Source organism: Sturnira hondurensis, unplaced genomic scaffold (assembly GCF_014824575.4).
Source record: "Sturnira hondurensis isolate 20B ecotype Veracruz unplaced genomic scaffold, ASM1482457v3 Scaffold0022319, whole genome shotgun sequence".
Lineage (NCBI taxonomy): Eukaryota > Metazoa > Chordata > Mammalia > Chiroptera > Phyllostomidae > Sturnira > Sturnira hondurensis.
In genome coordinates, this window is record NW_028094950.1 from 2,987,400 (window position 1) to 3,009,719 (window position 22,320).

At 40.8% G+C, this 22,320-nt stretch overlaps 1 protein-coding gene across 4 annotated transcripts in view; it reads left to right on the forward strand.

Moving 5' to 3' along the window:
• Nucleotides 1-4,575: 4,575 nt before the first annotated feature.
• The window catches only part of WDR35 (WD repeat domain 35), a 55,035-nt gene continuing 37,290 nt past the window's right edge, over nt 4,576-22,320 (forward strand). For 2 of the 4 annotated variants that reach the window (XM_037035420.1, XM_037035422.1), the window contains exons 1-10: nt 4,576-4,717; nt 5,359-5,476; nt 5,899-5,970; nt 9,384-9,476; nt 10,999-11,127; nt 13,728-13,861; nt 14,662-14,854; nt 14,978-15,123; nt 18,418-18,543; nt 21,069-21,254. In XM_037035420.1, the coding sequence (XP_036891315.1) occupies nt 4,694-4,717; nt 5,359-5,476; nt 5,899-5,970; nt 9,384-9,476; nt 10,999-11,127; nt 13,728-13,861; nt 14,662-14,854; nt 14,978-15,123; nt 18,418-18,543; nt 21,069-21,254 (1,221 nt within the window). In that variant the 5' untranslated portion in view covers nt 4,576-4,693. The remainder of the gene's footprint in view (nt 4,718-5,358; nt 5,477-5,898; nt 5,971-9,383; nt 9,477-10,998; nt 11,128-13,727; nt 13,862-14,661; nt 14,855-14,977; nt 15,124-18,417; nt 18,544-21,068; nt 21,255-22,320) is intronic. The other 2 variants (XM_037035421.1, XM_037035423.1) reach the window with 1 other exon arrangement.

Consider the following 22,320-nt stretch of genomic DNA (forward strand, 5'->3'; position numbering starts at 1 on the left):
ATAAATGTATATTTTTAATTGTTCTTTTAAAAAATGTATTGAATTTATTGGGGTGAAATTGGTTATATAGATTTCAAGTGCACTATTCTATAACATGTCATCTGTATATTGTAATGTGTTCCCAACTCGAAGTCAGGGCTCCTTCTGTCACCATTTGTTCCCCCTTTACTGTCTTCTGCCTGCACCCCCTTCCCTCTGGTAATCACCATATTATTGTCTATGCCTACGAGTTTTTTTCATTAATCCCTTTACCTGTTTCACCCAGACCCCAACCTCCCCTTCCCTCTGACAGCTGTCAGTCTGTTCTCTGTCTATGGCTCTGCTTCTACTTGGTTTTTGTACATGGGACTCAACGTGTAAGTGAAATCATATGATATCTGTCTTTCTCTGACTGGCTTATTTCACTTAGCATAATGCTCTCCACAAAGGGTAAGACAGCATTAATGCTGTCACAAAGGGTGAGATTTCCTTTTTTTATAGTGGCCAAGTAGCATTCCATTGTGTAAATGCATCACAGCTTTTTTATCCACTCATATACTGATGGGCACTTGGGCTGCTTCCAGATCTTGGCTATTATAAATAACGCTGCAATGAACATAGGGGTGCATATGTTCTTTCAAATTAGTGTTTTGGGTTTCTTTGGATAAATTCCCAGAAGCAGAATCACTGGGTCATAAGGCATTTCCATTTTTAATTTTTTGAGGTATCTCCACACTGCTTTCCACAGTAGCTGCACCAATCTGCATTCCCAGCAACAATTTGCAAGGGTTCTTTTTCCTCCACATCCTCACCAGTACTCGTTTGTTGATTTACTGATGGTAGCCATTCTGACAAGTGGGAGGTGACATCTAATTGTGGTTTTAATTTGCATCTTGTGATAACTAGTGATGTTGAGCATCTTTTCATATGTTTATTGGCCATCTGTTATATACTCTTTGGAGAAGTGTCTATTCAGGTCCTTTGCCCATTACATTTTTTAAAATATTTTATTTATTTATCTTTAGAGGGGAAGGGAAGGAGAGAGGAAGGAAACATCAATGTATGGTTGCTTCTCGTTCATCCCCTGCAGGGAACTGGCTCCTGCGGGAAACTGGCCTGCAACCCAAGCATGTGCCCTGACTGGGAATCGAACCACGATTGTCTGGTTCACAGGCCCGCGCTCAATCCACTGAGCTACACCAGCCAGGGCTACATTTTTTTTTTATTTATTGATTTTAGAGAGAGGAGGTGGGAGTGGGGAAGAGAAAGAGAGAGAGAGAAACATCTATCTGCTGTTTCACTTATTTATGCATTCATTGGTTGCTTCTTATGTGTGCCCTGACTGGGAGTCGAAGAAGCAACCTTCGCGTGTTCGTATGACACTCTAACCAACTGAGCTCCTGGCCAGGGCCTTTGCCCATGTTTTAATTGGATTCTTTGGGGGGTTTTTTGGTGTTGAGTTTTGTAAGTTTTTTATAAATTTTGGATTTTAACTCCTGATCAGATGTATTGTTGGCAGATATGGTCTTCCAGTCAGTGAGTTGTCTTTCATTTTGTTGATGGTTTCCTTTGCTGTGCAAAACCTTTTTGGTTTGATGTCTTCCCATTTGTTTACTTTTTCCTTTTCTCTTGCCTGAAGTGATCTATCAGAAAAAAATATCGCTACAAGAAATGTCTGAGATTTTACTGCCTATGTTTTCTTCTAGGATTTTTATGGTTTCGAGTCTTACATTTAAGTTTAACACATTTGGAGTTTGAGTTTATTCCTGTGTACGGTGTAAGAAGGTGGTCTGGTCTGTTTGGCATGTATCTATCCGATTTCCCCAACACCATTTATTGAATAGACTATCTTTACTGCATTGGATGTTTTTGCCTCCTTTGTCAAATATCAGTTGACCATAAAAGCATGGGTTTATTTCTGAATTCTATTCTGTTCCATACACTGGAAACTTTTGATCTATTTTTTCTTCATAGTATAGTCTAAACCATTCTTATTACTGAGAGTATAGATTTCATATAATATTTACACATGAAAAAGTTCCTTTAAATTGAGATGAATATAATTTAGAACTGTGTCTTGAATACTCTTTGTTGCTCATTTTTACTAGAGTATTACTGAAGCTGTGATCAGGGGATTGTAATACACGCATCTAATGGGGTTAACACAGATCGAGTGAACATTACATGCCACTTTTAATTCATTCTGATGTTTGAAAGAAACACACAACTAAAGACATTACTTGTGAATTAAGAGTATTATAACTTTTTACCAAGGACAAAACCCCTAAATTTATTATATTCTTTTACTTTATGGGTCAATAATAAAAATATCTTTATAAATATTGCTGTAACAAGTAACAAAACCTAATGTTGTCTTTTTAAATGTTAGCGATAAGCCAAACTTTTTTCACTTACATATTTGACACATATAATTTTTTTTCAGCATTAAAGCCTCACTTTGAAAAGAAAACAGTCCTTTAAATTGTGTCCTACCCAATTCTTTATTTTTTGGTTTGCTTTGTCTTTAGTATAATAAAAATATCTTTATATACTATTACTGTCATGCCTTTTTTTTGCAGGGTGGTGATTCATATCAATTTTGTCTGTTAACATATTTCTTTAAACTGGATCATTATGAACATATAACAGTTTCTTTTCAAAGAACATAATGTTGTAACACTTTGTATAATTTAAATATGATGCTCTTAAGGTTAAAAATGTAAGTTCAGGTTAAATAGAAGAGCTTAATCAAGAATGTTGTTGAAGAGGGAAGAGGGAAAGCAAAATTAGCTAAATTTAGATTAAATAATGATGAGGGTATATTAATATATGTGCCTGAAAAGCAAATATAATAAAAAAGAACAGTGAAAACCCAGAAACCATCAGAAACCTAGAATATAAACTTTAAAGGGAATAAATGAAAAATAAATACATCAAGGCAGTAATAGTATATAAAGATATTTTATGAAAGATGTATTGTTATTTCCCCACACTTTTGAAAGGACATGACAGAGCAGTATTATTTTACAAACTTGGCTGGACAAGAATCAGTAACATACTGTATATTACCATATCACAGAGCAACAGCGCTACAGAAGGAATAAATGAGAGCCCATGTTCAAGAACTAGGGAAAGATGTTGAGAATTGATTTTTCAAGAGTGTGACCATTATAAACTAGCTTCAATCAATCCTGTCTTAAATTTGACCAGTTAGTTGGGATCCTTATATAAGACTCATTTGCTTCAGGAGTCCAATATAGGGAGCCTATGAGGAGGTGCCAACATGTCTTGGGAATTAACAGTTTGGTGCGGAAAAATAAATACACATACATTTGAAAACAAATAACATGTATCATCTGAATGGGCTGGGTCTTAAGTCTGGGAAGAATTCCTGAGGGAGACCTGATTGATGCGTTTGGCTAGGCACAATTGGCCAAAAGGGTAAGAACATCAAAGCATATATAAAATCGCCTTGGAAGCAGAAAGGAATGGTGGGGTGCAGAAAGCTTATTGTCTTGCATAGAGTCAGGGCACCACACTAAAGCCATTTTAGGATTGAAGGAAAATCTGATTTTAGCCGGGGTTTACAATTGATAGGAAAGGCACCAGGACCGTTGTCAACTCTTGGGTGCCCTGGGTGAGGCAACAGGCTGAGGAAGGATTTACACATTGTTTGCCTCAGATGGGGAGATACTGTAGATGGAGAAATTGGCTCCTGTTGCATAAAGCACATATTAGATTATGCAAATCAACAATGGTAGCCGTACAATATGGTAAAACAGAAAACCAGAGAAAAATTAAAAATGGTGGAGACAATAACTTCATGAGAGTTTTGGCCCTATCCCTGAAATTGTGGCACGTTATAACTTTTTAAGGAATCAAAAAGCACAAAGAACTGAAAGAAGAAGGTAGAAAAAGAAAAGAATATAGAACAATGGACTCCGGGTGAGAAAATACCAAATACTAAAATTATTAAAAAATGAAACGCTATGATCCAATGGCAATTACATGCTGTAATGGCCCAAAGCTCATACATTATTTTCATAAGGGCCCCTGGGCTCAGTTACAGCTTAAATAACCTGTTAAAAAATCCTAAAAACAAACAGACTGAGCACAAACCCCAATCCTCAGATCTCTCCAGGGAGTTCTCTAATCCCCAAAGGCCCAAGGGAAGAAGGTTTTCAAACTCTGAAAAGGCATGTTTGCAGTTTCATTTGCCCCGAAGGCGCCAACCTACCAAATGCAGTTAATGACTTTTGCCTTTCAACAATGCTGGGGCTTCGGGGCCTTCAAAATTGCAGGGGCGCCTTTCCTCCTAAAAGGATACCGACACCTCCTGCGAGTTTCACAGGTAGGTGTGGCGTTTGCTCGGAGTCTGCAGGGACTCAGCATCTGAGGCTTCGGTGCAGGGCGCTGAGGGTCGGCGACCCAGCCCCGAGCTGAAGCAGAAAAATCCTGAATCAGAGGCCAGGTCCAACTAGAACTCCGGTCCTTGTACAGTTACTGATGCAAAGCCCCTGACGTCCGCGCAGGCGCATAACGTTCTTTGGGCCGAGCTGGGCCGACACCGGAAGTCTCTCCAGGCGCCCCGGATGCGACTGGTTGCCAGGGCGACGGGAGCTTCCAAGAACCGCTGGTTCTGGAGATTGGCGACTTGAGAAGGAGTCCAGTTGTGGACTTTGGCAGTTGGGGTTGTCCTCTCGGGACCTCCAGGATGTTCTTTTACCTGAGCAAGAGAGTGAGTTTTCCCGCGGGGCGCCCTCGCTCCTCGGTTAGCGTAGCCCGCCCGCGGAGGCAGGCGTCCTGGTCGTTGCTTCTCCATCCCTCCTTCGACCTTCCTCCTGGTCCAGCATCGGCCCTCCTCCAGACGGTCCCCGAGCCCCAGACAGTCCTTGGTGGAGCCAGCAGCCCTCTCTTATATACTCTCTCCCATCCCTGCCCCTGGCTGGGTTTTTAACGGGGCTCGCTGGACAGATCAGTGAGTGCTTCCTCCACTTGTTGCTGATCTAGGTGACTTAAATTCTTTGGACCATCACGGGCCGCCGGGGGAAAGAAAAATAATTACAAGAGGGTAGTCTAAGTGTTATGCGTGGAAGGGGAATGTGGACTGATGGAATGGGTTCATATCTTCCACTTAGCTCTTTTAAAAATCTTTCAGGCGACTACCCCGTTGGGTTTCTCCGCCTTCACTTGGTTCTTTTCCAAATGGTAGGGCCCGGCGCAGTTCAGGAACTACGCTCTTTTTCAAAACATCATACACTGCAAGGCTGACCGTTTTTTCATCTTGGGCGGATTTTTCTTAAGCCTTTTTTCTCCTGTAGACTCATTTTCCAACTCCTTCGTAAAAAAATTGTGAGAGTGACTGTGGTTGCTTTTCAGATTGCCATTCCCAATAATGTGAAGCTGAAATGTATATCTTGGAACAAGGACCAAGGATTCATAGCATGTGGTGGTGAAGATGGATTACTGAAAGTTTTAAAATTAGAGACACAGACGGGTAGGTGAATGAATGCAAGCCCGAATGTTTGAACTTGATGGAAAATGTGATTTGCTCATGTTAATGTCAGAATACAAGCCTTGGCTTTTCGATCCCTCTTATGCTTTAGATTTTCCAATCTACACGTCACAAATATTTCTATTTCTGACCTTTTGGGAAGGAACAAGTAGTAGCAGTAAATTACTATATACTGAGTAAACAATGCTCTTTATTTTGCTTTCTTTTGCCAGAATAATATCATTGCAAAGGTGTATGTGTTACTGTCCATGTTTCCATCATGAGAAAAATAGATAGTTAAAAAAATCCTAATATCATCCAGGAATAGGATTGCCTTTCAGAAAGGCAAGAAATGTGAAAATCTTATAATCTGTCACTTTTATTTTTCCATAGTATTTTTTGTTATTGTTTTTTTGTTTTTCTAGATGATGCAAAATTGAGGGGACTTGCAGCTCCTAATAACCTTTCTATGAATCAGAATCTTGAAGGTCATAGTGGTAAGTCATACTTTTACATCATATTTTTGTCTTTAGGGCTTTAGAAACCTATTTAGGCCTTTAGAAATTCTATTTACTGTGGAATTATCATCATTTTCAATAACGGTAATATTTAAAGTAGTCATTTCTACTGAGCTGTAATTCAGTTTAGAGTCATTCAACAACTTTTATTTTTTGTTTTATTTATTTATTTTCTCCCCTTTTTCCCTGGCCTGTGTGTTCTGGGATTGGGGAAAACATCACCACATGTTGGTCATTGACTCACAGCACATACTGTATCTTGTGAAACCAGCCTTTTGGGAGGGATATTGTTGTCCTACTGGCATCATAACTGAGTTTTCAGTAAGCCAGTTCCCCGTTCTATCGGACCAGCTGCTTCTGGGTGATGGGATGTGTGGGAAGACCATTCCTTAACATGGGCATGGCCTTTTGCGAAATGAGCTCTGTGATCAGAAGCATTGCTGAGTGGGGATCGTGATGGTGGATAAGACCTTCTGCGAGCTCATGGACAAGTGGGGCTGGCAGAGGCTTTGTAGGCAGGGAAGGCACATCTAGATCCAAACTATGTGTTATTCCAGCAAAAGGAAATTGTTGCCCCTTCAGTATAATTCACCTGCCATTAGGTCTCAGGCTGACCCTCCTGGGCCACAGTGTTTTACTGGACTTGGCATTGCTCTCTGCTATGATTAGCTTAGGTACTTAGCCAAGGTGGAGGCCAGGGGCATTTTGTGAGTGAACTCCATATTTTTTTTGAGATTTAATTTATTTATTTTTTTTGGAGAGATAGGAAGGGAGGGAGAAAGAGAGGGAGAGAAATTCCCTGACTAGGAATCGAACCTATGACGTTTTGGTTCACAGGCTGGTGCTTAGTCTACACCAGCCGAGTCTGAACTCCATATTTTTAAGCCCGCACACAAACTCCATATCTGCTACTATGGTTATTTTGTGCAGAGTCTTACTGAGAAACTCCTGGGCTGACTGGGGTAAAAAGCAGGTGCACATCCACAAAAATATGCCCTCTTGTCCACTTGGTTATTGAAAACCTCCTCCAGACTGACTGCCCTTGGTGAGGGAGCATTCAAAAAGCAGGCAGTATATTTGTATTCCATGCTCACTCCAAGAGTTCCATCCACATGTCTCTTCCCCAGATCTCCTCCTCATCATTTTCCAGCCTTGTTCTTTCTGAGTCCCAGACCATCTAGTAAAACCATCAGCCCTCAAGTTAGTGCAGATCCTTACCTCAGGCTCTCTCTCAGTTCAGCCAAGGAGGACCACCGAAGATGTGCTTGAACTTCCGTTCGTGGGGAGGATTTCCCTAAACCACTCTTGTACAGACACTGTGTTGACCTGGGTTGTCACGAAGCCGTTCTCCTCTGGCTGGTGCTGATGTATCTGCAGAACCATCTGTAAACTGATCTGATTGCAGTCACCTGGCCAGAAAGAACCCGTTGTGGATCCATCCGCGTAGTCCTGTCCTTCAAGGGCCACCACTGTGGTCTTGTTCTGTGCTCTTTGGTGGTCTCTAATGTTGTTATATCTTCATGGCTTGATTTGTTCATTTTAGATCTACATGGATTCCCCACTGTGAAAGATGAAGGTTTTGTTTACTCTCCCATCTATTTTTGGCAATTATATTGATTTTTTATTCTAGTTACCTTAGCAATTTTAAATATGTGCTTAAAACACTCAGTCCTTATGCCCATAACGTGAGAAAGCTGTTCTGGGGGCTTTCTCTGTAAGATGAGGCCGTCAGTGGACCTCCTGTGCTTCCCTCCACTCCCCACTCCCCGCCCTTCTGCCTCCCAACTTCTGCAGGTGTAATGTCGGAGTTGATGGCATTTCAGTCTGTTCTTACCTGTAGATTGATTTTTCATATATATATATATATATATTTAAAATCATATTTTATTGATTACGCTATTACAGTTGCCCCAAGGTCATAGTGGTAAGTCGTGTAACTTTTAAATCATATTTCATCTTTAGGCATTTAGAAACCATCTGTTGCAGAATTATCATTTTCAATAATGTACCATTTAAAGTGATCATTTCTTTTTTTTCTAAGATTTTACTTGTTTTTAGAAACAGGAGAAGGGAGGGAAAAAGAGAGGGAGAGAAACATCAATGTGTGGTTGCCTCTCATGTGCCCCCTATTGGGGCCCGCAACCCTGGCACGTGCCCTGACTGGGAATCAAACCTGCCACCCTTTGGTTCCAAGGCTGTCACTCAATCCACTGAGTCACACAAGCTGGGGCTAAAGTAATTGTTTCTACTGAGCCATAATACAGTCCAGAGTCATTCAACAACTTTTACATTACATGATTAAACACCATCCTCAATAAATCTGAAAAAAGTAGCTGTTATTTTGCATATTGGAAAATGCCGTATCTGTCTATGGATGGGATATAATCTTTTTGACAGTTTGTCCCATGGTTCCAGATTAACGTAGACTAAAGAGATGTCACAACCGATGCACTGTGTAATCCTAGACTGAATCTTGAAATGAGAAAAATGAGTATCTATAAAGGACACTATTTAGATAGATTTTTATAGATTAATAAAATTTGAATGTGGATTGTGGGTTATGGGATAATATTGTATCAGCGTTAAATTTCTTAAGTTGTAATGTGGTTATGAAAGAGAATGTTCTTTTTTTTAAAATTTATTTATTTATCTTTAGAGAGGAAGGAGAGAGGGAGAGAAACATCGATGTATGGTTGCCTTTTGTGCATCCCCTGCTGGGAGTTGGCCTGCAGGGAACCTGCCTGCAACCCAGGCATGTGCCCTGACTGGGAATCGAACCTCGATTCTCTGGTTCGCAGGCCCGCGCTCAATCCACTGAGCTATACCAGCCAGGGCTATGAAAGAGAATGTTCTTATTCTTAAGAAATACACACTAAAGTATTTAGGGATTGCAAAAACTAAATGAAATAAAACAAATTTGTCCTGTAACCCAGAGGTTTAAGATATGCTCAAGAGTGTGTTACCAATAGAATGGAAAGCAAGGGAGGGGGAGGGTGGAGAGAGAGATTAGAGTACATGACCACAGCAACCCCTAACCCCCTGAAAAAACAACCAGGTACTTAGTATGATGTCCTTTGGGCATTAGGCCCCTGGGAGCCTGGCCAGTTCAGTACATCTTACGTTTGGTTTTGTCATCAGATGTGTGGCAGTTGTTGCAGCTGACCGTGATAGGTACTTCGTTGGTGAGAAATAGGAACAAAAATGAAAAATAATACTATGCATCATTCTAAAAATGAGTGATAATATTAAATGTATCCTATGAATATTTTTGACTATATTAAAGACTGGTAAGTTGGACAAGAACCGTACTAATTTTAACATGCTCTTGGTGTTTGTCATAAAAATATGTGTGAAATTAATTACAGTTTCTAAATCATTTTACATTTTTTTAGGTTCCGTTCAGGTTGTCACATGGAATGAACAATATCAAAAGTTGACTACCAGTGATCAAAATGGGCTGATCATTGTTTGGATGTTTTACAAAGGTATATTAGGAGAGTTTATTTAATAATCTTTTCACAAATTGGAGTCTGGATTGCAGGACCTGAATGGGGAAATCACGTCTTTGCCATAGAGCCCTTCTAACCAGCGGCAGGAGTTCATCCTGACTGCACACGGGTGATGTTTCTGGATTTATTGCTCCGTACTGAACTGTGACCTTGTATTGAGAAAGTGAATTAGGTAACTGTTGGTCATCTCCAAAATTAACTTAGACTCTTACAGAATAATTTCTGCTGGAGGTAGCTCTTGTTTCTCCAGGGTTTCTGATAAGAATTAGTTTCCATGTGGTTAGTGACTAGAGTTGGTTCAGTAGATAACAACATGTTTATTATGAAGTCAAAGGGAATAATTTATTTCCTTTATTAACTCAGTTAGCTTCCTTTTCTTTCACAGATACAGATTTTTATCTCAGCTCTGATGGCTGGCTCACAATTTGTGTCTTTTGCCCACAAGAGAGAGTAAGAGAAGGATTAATTTAGGTGCACCACTGTTGCCAAAAAGACCCTCAAAAAACAAAACCCCTCATAATACATGTTCTGTTGGGGCCTGTAGCCGTCATCTTTACATGAAAAAGGTACCCTAGTTCATGTGTGTTTTGAAAATGTTCAGGGTATACCATTTTAAAATTCTTAGTTAAAAGATATGGCATTTTTAAACTTAAGTACCTGAATTTATCAATTTTTAAGAAGTTTGTGTGTGTGTGTCTGCGTGTGTAGAGAGTAGAGTGAGAATGTACAGGAGGTTAGGATACACTTCGTCTTTCTCCAAGGTACGTTCTCTGGGCCTTGGTCCTGCCTCTGGTGACAACCCGCTCTGACCTGTCGCCTGGCTGCGGCCAGCGTTCCCTGTACTGAGCGCGGTAAAGCCTTTTAAAAACCACAGACAAAACAGAATAGACTTGTGATTTGCCTCATATTTGATTATACCTTGATACAGTTCACATCTTACTCACACCTGTGCACAAGAATATTTTTGTCATTCAGCATTGGTGATGTGACATGTGAGATAAACTGTTTAAAATGTTTTTCAGGTACATTTAGAGTTTTTACTTAATGTGCTTATGTTTCATATGCTTGTAATTCATCACTGGAGAGTTTACACGCACTTGCAAAGTTATTGTGGCTGTTTTGTTTTTGTTTGGTTGTTACCTGAAGTGTGTTCAAGTGGGAAAAGTTAAGCCTTGAGAAAATCCGTTGCTTTGGCCCTTGGAAAACAAATGAAGTTTTATTTTTGTAATTGAAAGGAAGAAACAGAGAAAGAGAGGAAAAAAGATGGGAATTTGCTGCATTTTCTGTGATGATCTTTGAAGCAATTATTAGTCAAGGCCTAAGTTAATTTTTCATTTTGTTTGTGTTGATTTGAAGGTTTTATAGTGTAATGTCTGAGGTGGTAGAAAACTTCACAGTTACTTGTTTCACTTTGTATTTCATGGGAAGTTTTTAAATCTAGGTACCACTTAATAGCTGTGGAAGTTTCACTCATGATTTCTTTCTTCTGTGAAAACAGGGTCTTGGTACGAGGAAATGATCAACAACAGAAATAAGTCGGTGGTCCGCAGCATGAGCTGGACGGCCGACGGACAGAAGATCTGCATTGTGTATGAAGACGGGGCTGTGATAGTCGGCTCCGTGGACGGTAATGTCTCTCTGCGCCCGGGCTGCGGTCGGGCCTTGACTGCTGTTGCTGTCTTTATGGGTTTACACTCATTTTGTGTTAGTCCGCTGACAGAAAAATAAGCATAAAAAGAGAAGACAGTTGGTACGTAATTTGATGAGATTCAAGAATCATTTATTTTTAAGTATGTTCAAGTAAAATCCATTTTAAAACGTTTCTTACAGTGGCACTCAAAAGAAGTAAATTAATTGTTCAGGATTATTTTAAATATGTCTGCCTAATTATATAACTTACTTTTACACTTGTTACTCCGTATTACAGCTATCTAGATTTTAGTTTCAGAAAGGACATAGATATATAATACTTTCTGGTTATTTTTTAAAGTTGATATAATTGACATATGATGTTAGTTTCAGGTATATAACATAGTGATTTGCTATTTTATATATTGTGAGGTGACTATTCAGTCATGTTTTAATAGAGCTGAGCATGAAAACTGTATCTTTCAAATTCCAGTTCACAGATAACACAGAGCTTCTGGAAGTCTCTACCTTTCTTTTAACAAGAAACTGTCTATAGAGAAATAGTTTATCTTTAAGTCATTTTCATTTTTCTGGTTTTAAAGTTTCTATTGTGTGTGGAACTTGGTGTATTCCACAAATGTTTCTGAGAGCCTACAAAATCACAGCTGTACTTATGGCCCAGGTACAACAAAAAAATTAGTGCAGATTTAGATCAGGAGAGATGAGTAACCATTACAGTGCTGGTGCTTGGTGCTAAGACAGGGAAGTACAGCAACATGCAGAAGAAGGATGTTTTGAACCCAGATCTGGAGGGATCAGGGAAGGCATCCTGGAGGAGGTGATGTCTATGATGAGGCATTAGTCACAAGGGAGATTGATATGTAGAATGTCCTAGGTTAAAGAAATAGCATTTGAGGAGGTCCAGAGGGTTTGAACTTAGCCCTACATTTAGAAAATATTTTGAGAATCAGTATAGTATAAATACTAGGGAGAAGAGTTGTATGTGATGAAATTAGAGAGATTAGCAGAGGCCACACCGTGAAGATCATAAGTTACAAAATGAGTTTGGATTTACCTCTAGGAGGACTGGGAACCCATGGAAGGTTTTAAGGATGGGAACAGTGGGATCAGATTTGTTCTCTGGAAACATCTCTGTGACTGAAATAGGAAGAATGGAGAAAGGAAAGAAAAGGAGCGTGTGAGCTGAGCATGAGAAGCTATGTTTTTCAAATTCCACTTATGAAATTATTGTAGTGATTCAGGTGAGAGATGATGGTGGATGGCAGCTGCCTAGGGGAAAGTCGAGGAGGAAGCGACCGGATACACTGCAGAGATACTCAGGAGGTAGAGTAGGTGAGACCTTCTCCTGGATTGGAAGTGTCTGGGGTGGTATCCAGGTGTGTTCAGCTTTGGCAGCTGGATGGTTGGTGGTGCCTTTCACTGAAATAAGGACTGTGGGAGAAAGACTGGTTTTGAACACGTTGATTTTGTCACGCCCTAGGACCCCCAATTAAATATGTCTCGACCGCAGACATGTATGTCTGCATTTCAGAAACATCTCGGCTGAAGGTGTAATTTTTGGAATCACCAGCATATGGAGGGTAATTTAAACCATTGGAATAGATGAAAAACCCAAGGGCCATCTGTGATCTAAGAACCAGCATCATTTAATGGATGGCAGAAGAAGAGAATGTCATAAAGCATACTAAAAAGAAGAAGACTTGGAGGCAAAGGAGTACATGGACTCATAGAAACCAAGAAGGAAGGAAGGAGTGAAGGAGTGGGGGAAAGAAAAGTATCCTTGGATTGAGCAACAGGCCGAGGCCCTTGGTGACCTTAGTGAAGGCAGTTGCAGTGAAGTTGAGGGGCAGAAGCCAGATTGCGCTGGGTTGAGGGTTGAGTTGCAGGTGAGAAAGGGGAGACTGCAGGTGGGAATAACTCCTTCATGAGTTTTGGCTGGGAAAGGGGTTGTAGAAACAGGATGGTAGCTAGAGGGGAATCTAGGTTTGAAGAAGGATTTTTTGTTTGTTTTTATTGGAGATGGTAGTTTTGAAGAGGAACAGATCGGACTATGTTTAAATGCTTACCAGAAAGGGCCTGGAGAAAAGTATTTAAAGAAAAGGAGAGGATGTGAATTGTGAGCAGAGGGAGATCTTTGCAAAGCTAGGAAGGGGTTAGACCCGAGAACAGGTCGGGGTTGGCCTTGGATGGGTGTGCTCGGGCATGTACCTTTTTCTTGGTATTGGGGGGCAAAGCAGAAAGGTGTAAATGTGAATTATGTTCTGGATGTTTGAATGAAGGATTCTTTTTTTGAAAGCTTTTATTTTGTTTCCAAAGTAGAAGATGAATTCATCTACTAATTGGGAGTCAGGTCCTGGGTCAGAGTTTAGAAGGGAAGGGAGAAGGTTGGAAACAGCTGCTATTTCAAATGTTAATTAGGTGATTGAGCACATAGTGGTTGCTCCAGTATTTACTGACTGAATAAACTGAACAAACGTGTGAATGCTGTTTAGCAAAACAAAGATTTTTAAAGCAGTTTGTGGACAATCATAACCTTGAACTTCTAATGAAATAATTGTGTTGCATGTTCTGTTGTAGGGAATCGCATTTGGGGAAAAGACCTGAAGGGTGTACAGTTATGGCATGTAGCATGGTCTGCAGACAGTAAAGTCTTGCTTTTTGGAATGGCAAATGGAGAAATACACATTTATGACAGTCAAGGGAATTTTATAGTAAGTATGCATACATATATTCATTAGTTTTATTTACATATTTTTATGTGATTATTTTATATATCATTCGTATATGTGTACGCATTTCCTTATGATGGTTTGTGTAATCAAGAAAGTCTTCAATTCAGGTTTAAATTGTCTACAAGTCTTTTTTAATTAAAAAATCTTCTGGGTTGCTTCAAGGTAACTTAATGCTTTAGTCCCAGTTTTCTGGTGGCCGGACAGAACCAGGTTTCTGTGTGCTGGGGCTGAGGGGGGATGAGCAGGACGATCGATGTGCGCTTTACTCCTGTGTCTTCTCATCGCTGAAGCCAGAGTTCACATGAGATTCCGTGGGTGTTTTTGTAGCTACTAAACGTTGTTTGTGAAAGAATGGAAGACTTAAACAGTAAGGGACAAAAGTCAGGGCCTGCAAAGAAGGTAAAATAAATAGGCCCAGGAAGCATCATCTCAAGAAAGATTCTGGCTTTGCAAGATTCAGCTGTGATGGGTCCCATTGTACGGGCAGCTCTTAGGGTCAGGGCTTTACCTCAGTGCACTCATTAATGGGAGTGAGAGTCGCCAGCTTGTAAGTGACACTTTGCTGTTTTCACAGTACTTTTATATCCTCCTGTCATTTGACTTTCATAAAAACTCTGGGTTTTTTAACCCTCCTTTTGCGTATTCGGAACACTGACACTCAGGGAAGTGATCTGTCCAGTAAGTGGTGGAGCTTGCATTTGAAGCCAGATTTTTAAATCCTGTTTCCTTTGTTTTTTCTATGCAATACTCTGTTCTTACTGATCTGTTTTAAAACATAGAAGAGTAACCTAGCTGATTCTACTCAGATGAAAATGAAGCTGAATTGCTTGGTGAACGTGACGGGAGCGATCAGCATCGCCGGGATCCAGTGGTACCACGGCGCGGAGGGCTACGTGGAGCCCGACTGCCCCTGCCTCGCCATTTGTTTTGACAACGGGCGGTGCCAAATAATGAGGCACGAGAATGACCAAAGTATGTGATCTTTAAAGCAACTTGAACGTGGAGAATTAACAACAGATTTCAAGATTGTCCTGGAGGTTATAAAGTTCTCCAGGCTGTTTTACCGCGATTGCCTCATTGTTTCTTTCTGCCCAGATCCCGTTTTAATCGACACGAGCATGTCCGTCGTGAGCATCCAGTGGAACCACACGGGCAGCGTGCTAGCTGTGGCAGGCGCCCAGAGGGCCGCCGCCCAGGAGGGCGACGCCAACATCGTGCGGTTCTACACTCCCTTCGGCGAGGTGAGTGCCGCAAAGGTGTCCTCTCCTCTCTTCCCGCTCAAATACGCGGCAGGTGAGGTGCGCAAGAGAGAGTGGAGGAAAAGGCACACGCTTTTCACGTTTTTTATGAGGGACAATTTCAGTAAAACTGGGAGGTGTATGTTTTTCAATGAACCTCATCACAAGTCTTCATAGTTTTATTTTGTGGGATTTATTTTATAGTCTGTACATTTAGAAAACCTGATGTTTCACCTAAGAATATCACTGGATTAGTTATTTAGAATATTTTCTCTTTGATCTGAATATGCATCTGTTGTCACAGCTGGTTTTTGAGTTGCATTTGGTGTAATTCAGTTGTTTCAGATTAATTATTTTTAATGTGATATATTAAACATGCATAGTTATTAAATGTATGTATCTGTTTGTCCTTCCTCCACACTTCTAACAGTTTTAATTTGTTGTGGAATAATCAATAGTTTAAGAAAATCTACCTTAATAATTAATCTTAGGTGATTCAAGGTGAAAACATAAGCATTGTTTTCATAAATGCATATGTTAGCCTTTTCAGTAGTATTATTTCTAAATTTAATTTTTAATGAGAAATTTCTTGAAGTGATGGAAAATATCAAATAAGACAATGAATATATTGTGCATTTTAAAGAATTTAGAAAATGAGAACTTATTAGTTAGTAACTAAGCTTAATACATTTTTACATATTTTATTTTCTAACTTTGGAATATATTCAGTCCCTTTAGGATATCCTGTTGGTTTTTAAAAATTTACCATAGACTTCAAAAGTATGTATTTTTGCTATACAAAGACTTCACCAATTATTTTTAATACTTTAATATTAACATTTTTATATGTTTAGTAATTTTTATAAGAATAAGAGATGATGTCAGCTGATACTTTTGAATATGTATCTTAAAGTTACCCAGTCAACTCTGCTCTAGAGGCTGGGTGCTGCCTGTATATGGTCAGTTAATAGGGTTTTGATAGATGTGGGTGCCAAGGAAAACCAGAAGCATAGTTCTCAAGCATAGTTCCTAAATAAGTAAGAACCTGATGTTTATTTTGATGTTTCTAGCCTTTCTCATAATTGCCATTTTTTATTGGTTATTTTCATTCATTGCCATTGGCTTATTTATCATTAAATTGTTTTAACTGCCTATTCTGTTAGTTCAGCCTTCTCCAAGTAGAAAAACATGGATTCTTAGTCCTATCTTGCATTATCTTGCTTGAAAAGTGTGAGTGGATTTTACCATAGTTGTAATTGAAAGTATCTAGCATAGTTCCTCTGTGTATATTAGTCACTTAATATTTTTTGAAGGCATGAATATATATGGGAGATTTATTTTTGGAATTTTTTTTATTAAGATAGGGAAGATAACTTGGAAGGAAGCTATCAAAAGATTTAAACTTAAGGATAACCACAGGGGAGAATTTGCTTTCTATTCTGAGAGCTTGGGTCTTCCAGGGTTTGACCTGTGGTCTCAACCCCCCCCCTCCCCAATGAGTAGGAAGGAGTAGGAAGGAATAAGCGTGGGCTTGGATACAATTTGGACTGTTTTCTCAGTGAGGTTCCACTTAAAGGAGTTTTTTTAACCCCTGAGTCTCAGTTTACTTATTTTCTGAAATAAAGGTAGTGCCTCATGGTGCTCTTATAAAAATTGAGGGAGATAATGAGCCGATGCCCAGCACAGTGCTGAGTCAGGGCTTCCCAAGGTCAGGTTCCTCTCCTCACTGCCTGGTCTCCTGCTGGCTGCTCTGCAAGGGAGGAGGCTGCCTCATTCTCCTGCCCCCAGAGGGCCCCCCCCCCCAAATGCTAGNCCCCCCCCCCCCCCCCCCCCCCGCAAATGCTAGGAGGGCTGTTGTGAGGGTCCGCCTGTGCCCTGTGGTCTCACGCAGGCAGCAGGGCACCTAGAGGGGACCCTCCCAGGTTAAAGCTTTTGTCCCTATTGGTTTCCCCAGCAGGTGAAGTTTCAAAGTTTCATACATTAAATTTGACTTCAGAGCATATCTGCTTAACAACAAGGGATACCAGTATAATGTATTCAAATTCTTGGGATTATCCTGCTCTGTCAAATAAGCATAGATTTGAAATGTTTTCTTTTTCTGGCCACATTTTAAAATGTCTATATGTTCATTTTTTCACTCACTAATTTAGCCATAACATGTAGTGTGTTAGAAGAAATTAACTTGAATTTACTATACATTTATTTACCTAATAAATACTTATTGAGTGCCTGTTTACTAAGCAGTCTATTAAGGGTTAGAGTTAGGGAAATAAGTGTGAATATGACAAACTTAGTGCTCTCAGCTGGCTCACTGTCTAAATTCTCCAGACCCCTGGAGGGAGAAGAGAAGGCAGGAAACGACATGTAGGCTGTAGACATGTAGGCTGTATCTAGAAGGACGGGTGGAGGTGCTGCAGGAGGGTGGAGAAGAGTAGCGGGGGTTGGGGAGAAGGAAAGGAGGGGTTGAGGTAGAGGGGACACTCTGCGAGCCAGAGGTGGGGAGGCACAGCACTTCCTCCGAGAGAGAGCCCAGTCATTGTGGCCTAATGGTGGGGCATCGCGCAGAGTGGGGTTTCCTCTTGGAAGGGAAAAGGCTCCACGCTATGCTGCAGAACGTGGTGGCCGGGAGCTGTTGTTGGGTTTGAAATGATTAAACATTTAAACAGGCAGGGTAGGGTGTGATCAGATCTGTGGTCCAGAAAGATACGTATGCCAGTGGAGTGGATATTGAATTTGGGGGTACAGGGAGAGGACGAGGAAAGAGATGAAAGGCGAGAATTGCGGTTGGGAGGCCCTTACCATAGTTCATTCAAGAGAGGAGGCCGTTGGGGTGGAGGATGGATGGGGTGGGAGCCACAGGACTTGGGCCTGCTTGGCTGTGGGCGGTGAAGGGGAGGCAAGACTTAAGGAGGGAATATACCGTTACAGGAATTCCTTGAGTCTAAAAAGCACAGTTCCTTACAATGCTAAACTTGGGATGCCTCTTATAGTCAGAGTTGCCTTATTTTAACTAGCAATGTGGGTTTTCTTTCCTTAGTTTACATAAAAATAAGGGTGCATGTTTAAATCTCTGGCATCTTAGATCTGATGAAATTTGGTAATGAATTCTTTGGCTATCGTTTGTAAATTTCTCCTATCGTATGCATAGTTTTCATTATAAAAATTCAAGGAAATGATTTTGAAGTGAGTAACAAGCTTTCACAGGATAGTTTTTGTACCAGTTTTGATCCCTGCTAGGTGGTAATTTGTATTTTATTTAGCTGTGACACTTCAGGTTAAATATAGTTATTTTTTCAGTCTCTAGGCACTTTGAAGGTTTCTGGAAAGCAGATCTCTGCACTGTCTTGGGAAGGAGGCGGGCTGAAAATTGCACTAGCTGTTGATTATTTTATATACTTTGCAAATATTCGACCTGATTATAAGGTGAGTATTATGAGCAGTTATTTTAAAAAGCTGTTTTTTTACTTAATAACTTTGTTATAGTTCACAGTATAATTATGTTTCCTGCATCTATCCACGGCCTCTTTTAGAAGCCGGCTGAAAGGAGGGTTTCGCTGTGAAAGCCTCAGAACTAGGGAGCTTTTCCAGGACGCTCTGTTGATTAGTGACATCGCTCCAACAGTCAGGGTCTCGGCTGGGAACAGGTGGCACATTCAGAGGAGCCCTGGAGAGAGATTGATGAAAGGTTTATTACAGGGTGTGGGCAGGGTTCGGGGGACTGGCAAGGGATGCACACTGAGCACTTAGCAACGGTGGGCAAGTGAGGCAGTGCTGTCCTGGAAACCACAGGGAGGTGGCTGTGCAGGAGGGGTCCCCTTGCAGGAGCACAGCCACCGCCCCTGGCTGGGCAGAGGCAGCTCGGAGGAGCAAACGCTTCAGCCCTGTCTGTCTGCACCTGCTGCTGTCTTCTGTTGGCCAAACCAGAAGGCAAGGGGGCCCAGGGAATGCTGTTCATGGACGTCAGCCTCCAGGGCACAAAGCTGGGTAGAGGGGCAGAGAATGGATCACAGGGAAAATGAGAATAAGCAGCATAGTAACCAATGAGCATTTTGTTTTATCTTAAATTTAATGTTTGATGCAAAATAAGTTCTGAAGTACACGATGGAGCTGGTAGACTACTAAGAGTATTTGTTATTAAAAAGCTTATGTATCTAATTTTTAAAAGGCCTTGGAGAAATGGCTGATTCTAGGACTGGTGTGGGGAAAGTGCAAGATGAACCTGGAGCATCTTCCAGTGTCAGAAAGTAGGAAGCGCTCAAAAGACAAAGGATGGGGGCCTGCCACAGAGACAAAGGGGGCCACTGGGAAGAGCCAAAGATGGATTGATTTGAGCAACAAAGGAAATGAAGTAACATTGGCTTGTAATCCAGATTATCAAACAAATGCCTGGGGGTACAAACTAGTATAAGTAAGTAATTATAATAAATAAATGGAGGAGATGAAACAGATCTTCCCTAAGGAAGTATTTGAGTTTACTTAGGCACCACCCCCTTCAGGAGGTGGAGTGTAGTTGCTCCTCTTCCCCAGTTTGGGTGTGGGTTGCATTTAGTGACTCTCTTCCAAAGAGTACAGATGAAAAGGAAAAGAAAAGAAAGTTACTTTACGGCGGAGGAAACTGGCAAACACTGCCCTGTCCGGGTGACCAAGGTGACATCACACGGACGTCACATGCCCTGTGGTGTGACGCAACAGAAGAGCTCTTCACTTCTGCGCTGTCTTCCTAGAAACCGAGAATCCTAATCTGGGCGTGGGAAGAACGTCAGACAAGCGCAAACTGAGGTTTGTTCTGCAGAGTATCTGACCAGTACATCTCCAAACTGTCAGGGCCATCACAAACCAGGAAAGACTGAGATCCCGTCATAGCTGGGGGAAGCCTAAGGGGGCAAAATGACTGAGTCCATCCTCAGTGGGTTCTGGAAGAGACAAGGACAGTAGGGAAAAACTGGTGAAATCCCAATGAGTACGGAGTTCAGTGCCTAGTACTTCATCAGTATTGGTTCTTAGTTGTCACAAATGTACCGTGGTGATGGAAGATGTTAACAATAGGGGACAAGGGAGAGGAATATAAGGTACTGCATACTATCTTTATAACTTTGTTGAAATCTAAAACTATTTTAAAGTAAAAAAAATTTTTAAAGTAATCCTGGTATAAAAAGTAAACATGGCTTAGCTTTGAATAGTAGACACAGTCATAATGGCGTCAGCTCTGAATATCAAGTTGTTCAAAATCACACACACATATTGGGAGAGTTAGCAGGAAGGGAAAGCTCTAAGCGTCCGAGTTCGGTCATCAGTACCTGTGCGGTATGGGGATAAGTACCCGCTGCAGCTAACAGAGTCGTAATGGCTACCCTGGGGGGAAATCAGGACGGGTCTGTGTTTTGTTTTCATTTTAAGTGGCCCGTGTGGAATTATTTCACTATGAACTCTGTGCACATGCTACTCTGATAAAAAAGTATTAAAAATGTGGATGGGGGTGGGGCAGTGTGGGGAAGGCGAAGCATCTGCTTTTGAACTTGGCTGGGGGAGTGGAGTGGGGCTTGCGGCAGGGTCACTCTTCCTATTGTCCCCTTCATAGTGATTACTGACCACTGAAAAATCTGAAATTTTCACCACTGGAGCTTGAATCTTACCAATTAAAATAAGGAAAGTTAAACCAATTTATTTTTGCAGTATGTAATTTGTTTTATGACTATCTCTATTACTCTTAGATTTTTTGTTATTTTAATGAGAAAAGGTATTAAGCTGAATGTTCAGTCTGTCATCCATTTCTGAAGAATATATTTTGTCAGAACTGATAAACCACATATCTGCAGTATTTCTCGTGTAAAAATATGATAATACAGTTTTTCTTTTCCAATGTTAAATGTTCTTTCCCCTTCTTCTGTTTTTCTTTCCTTTCTTCCCTCCTCTTGCCCCCTCCCTTTCTTCCTTTGATTTTTTCTTAGTGGGGTTATTGCTCAAATACTATAGTTTATGCTTATACCAGACCTGATCGTCCGGAGTACTGTGTTATATTTTGGGATACAAAAAACAATGAGAAATATATTAAATATGTGAAGAGTCTCATTTCTATTACAACCTGTGGAGATTTCTGCATTTTGGCTACGAAAGCTGATGAAAATCATCCTCAGGTAGGTTCCTCGATACCATAACACTCAGATGGGTCAGCCACTTGGCAGAGCCAGGCTGCCGTTACCCACCTTACCAAGCACGGCCTCTCTGCGGGAGGTGCAGTGAAGTACTGGGTCTGCCGGTCACATCAGGCCAGCCCTGCGTTTTGGACAAATCCTATGGCCCGTTGGTTCTACGTCCCTTGTTTTCCCCCAACCAGCTAATCCACTGACATTTTATACTGACTACTTTAGTGCTAAAGCCTTTTGCCTCTGAGATATATTTCAAATAGCACAGTTCTTTTCCAAGTTAAAATTTCATTATCAAAAATGAATATCCAGATGTCTAGTATAAATGCTGAAGAAATATAACAGTGACCACTGTAACACTTTGGACAGTTTTGACGTGGAGAAATGTACTTTTATTTAGAGTTATATTGATTTAAAAATTATTGTCTTGAGCCGCAAAATAAAAAATATAAATAATGCCTTTTAAAGGGGTTATACTAACAGTTTAAATATTTGCAGAAACATGTAAATTTTTCAAAAAAGGACTGCTGCTGTTTTTGGCTGTGTTATAAATTATTTTATCTCATTAAAAAGGATAGGGTTTTTGGTTTAAAGTGGCACATTTGAACAGGCACATTTGGCTGCTTTCTCCTGAAACTCACTAGAACAAAGTATTTTTAAAGAAGTCATAAGCCCGTAGGGACCAGAAAGGGAGAGGAAATGGCAACGTAGTTCTGGAGGTTAGAGAAGCGGTGGGTTGGAGGTGATCACCCTAGCAGACCTAAGAACTCGGAATCCTGACTCATCAGAGGAGAAAGCAAAGAAGCAACCAGCTTCTGTTGCAGAGTCCCCAGGGGACACAGCTCTCGATGGCTCCAGGTGGGGGAAAGAAACAGACAGAACATGACTTTGGAAGTACCAGAGATTGTACAGGAAGGAGAAAACTTAAAAAAAAAAACCCACGCATATAAAGAAGTAGTTTCTAGATCTTTTGCCCCCATTGAGGCCATAGGCAGCTGCCCTTCATCTCACGGGGAGACCGGGGCTCACCATTCAGAGAGGGTAGAGTTTCTGCACT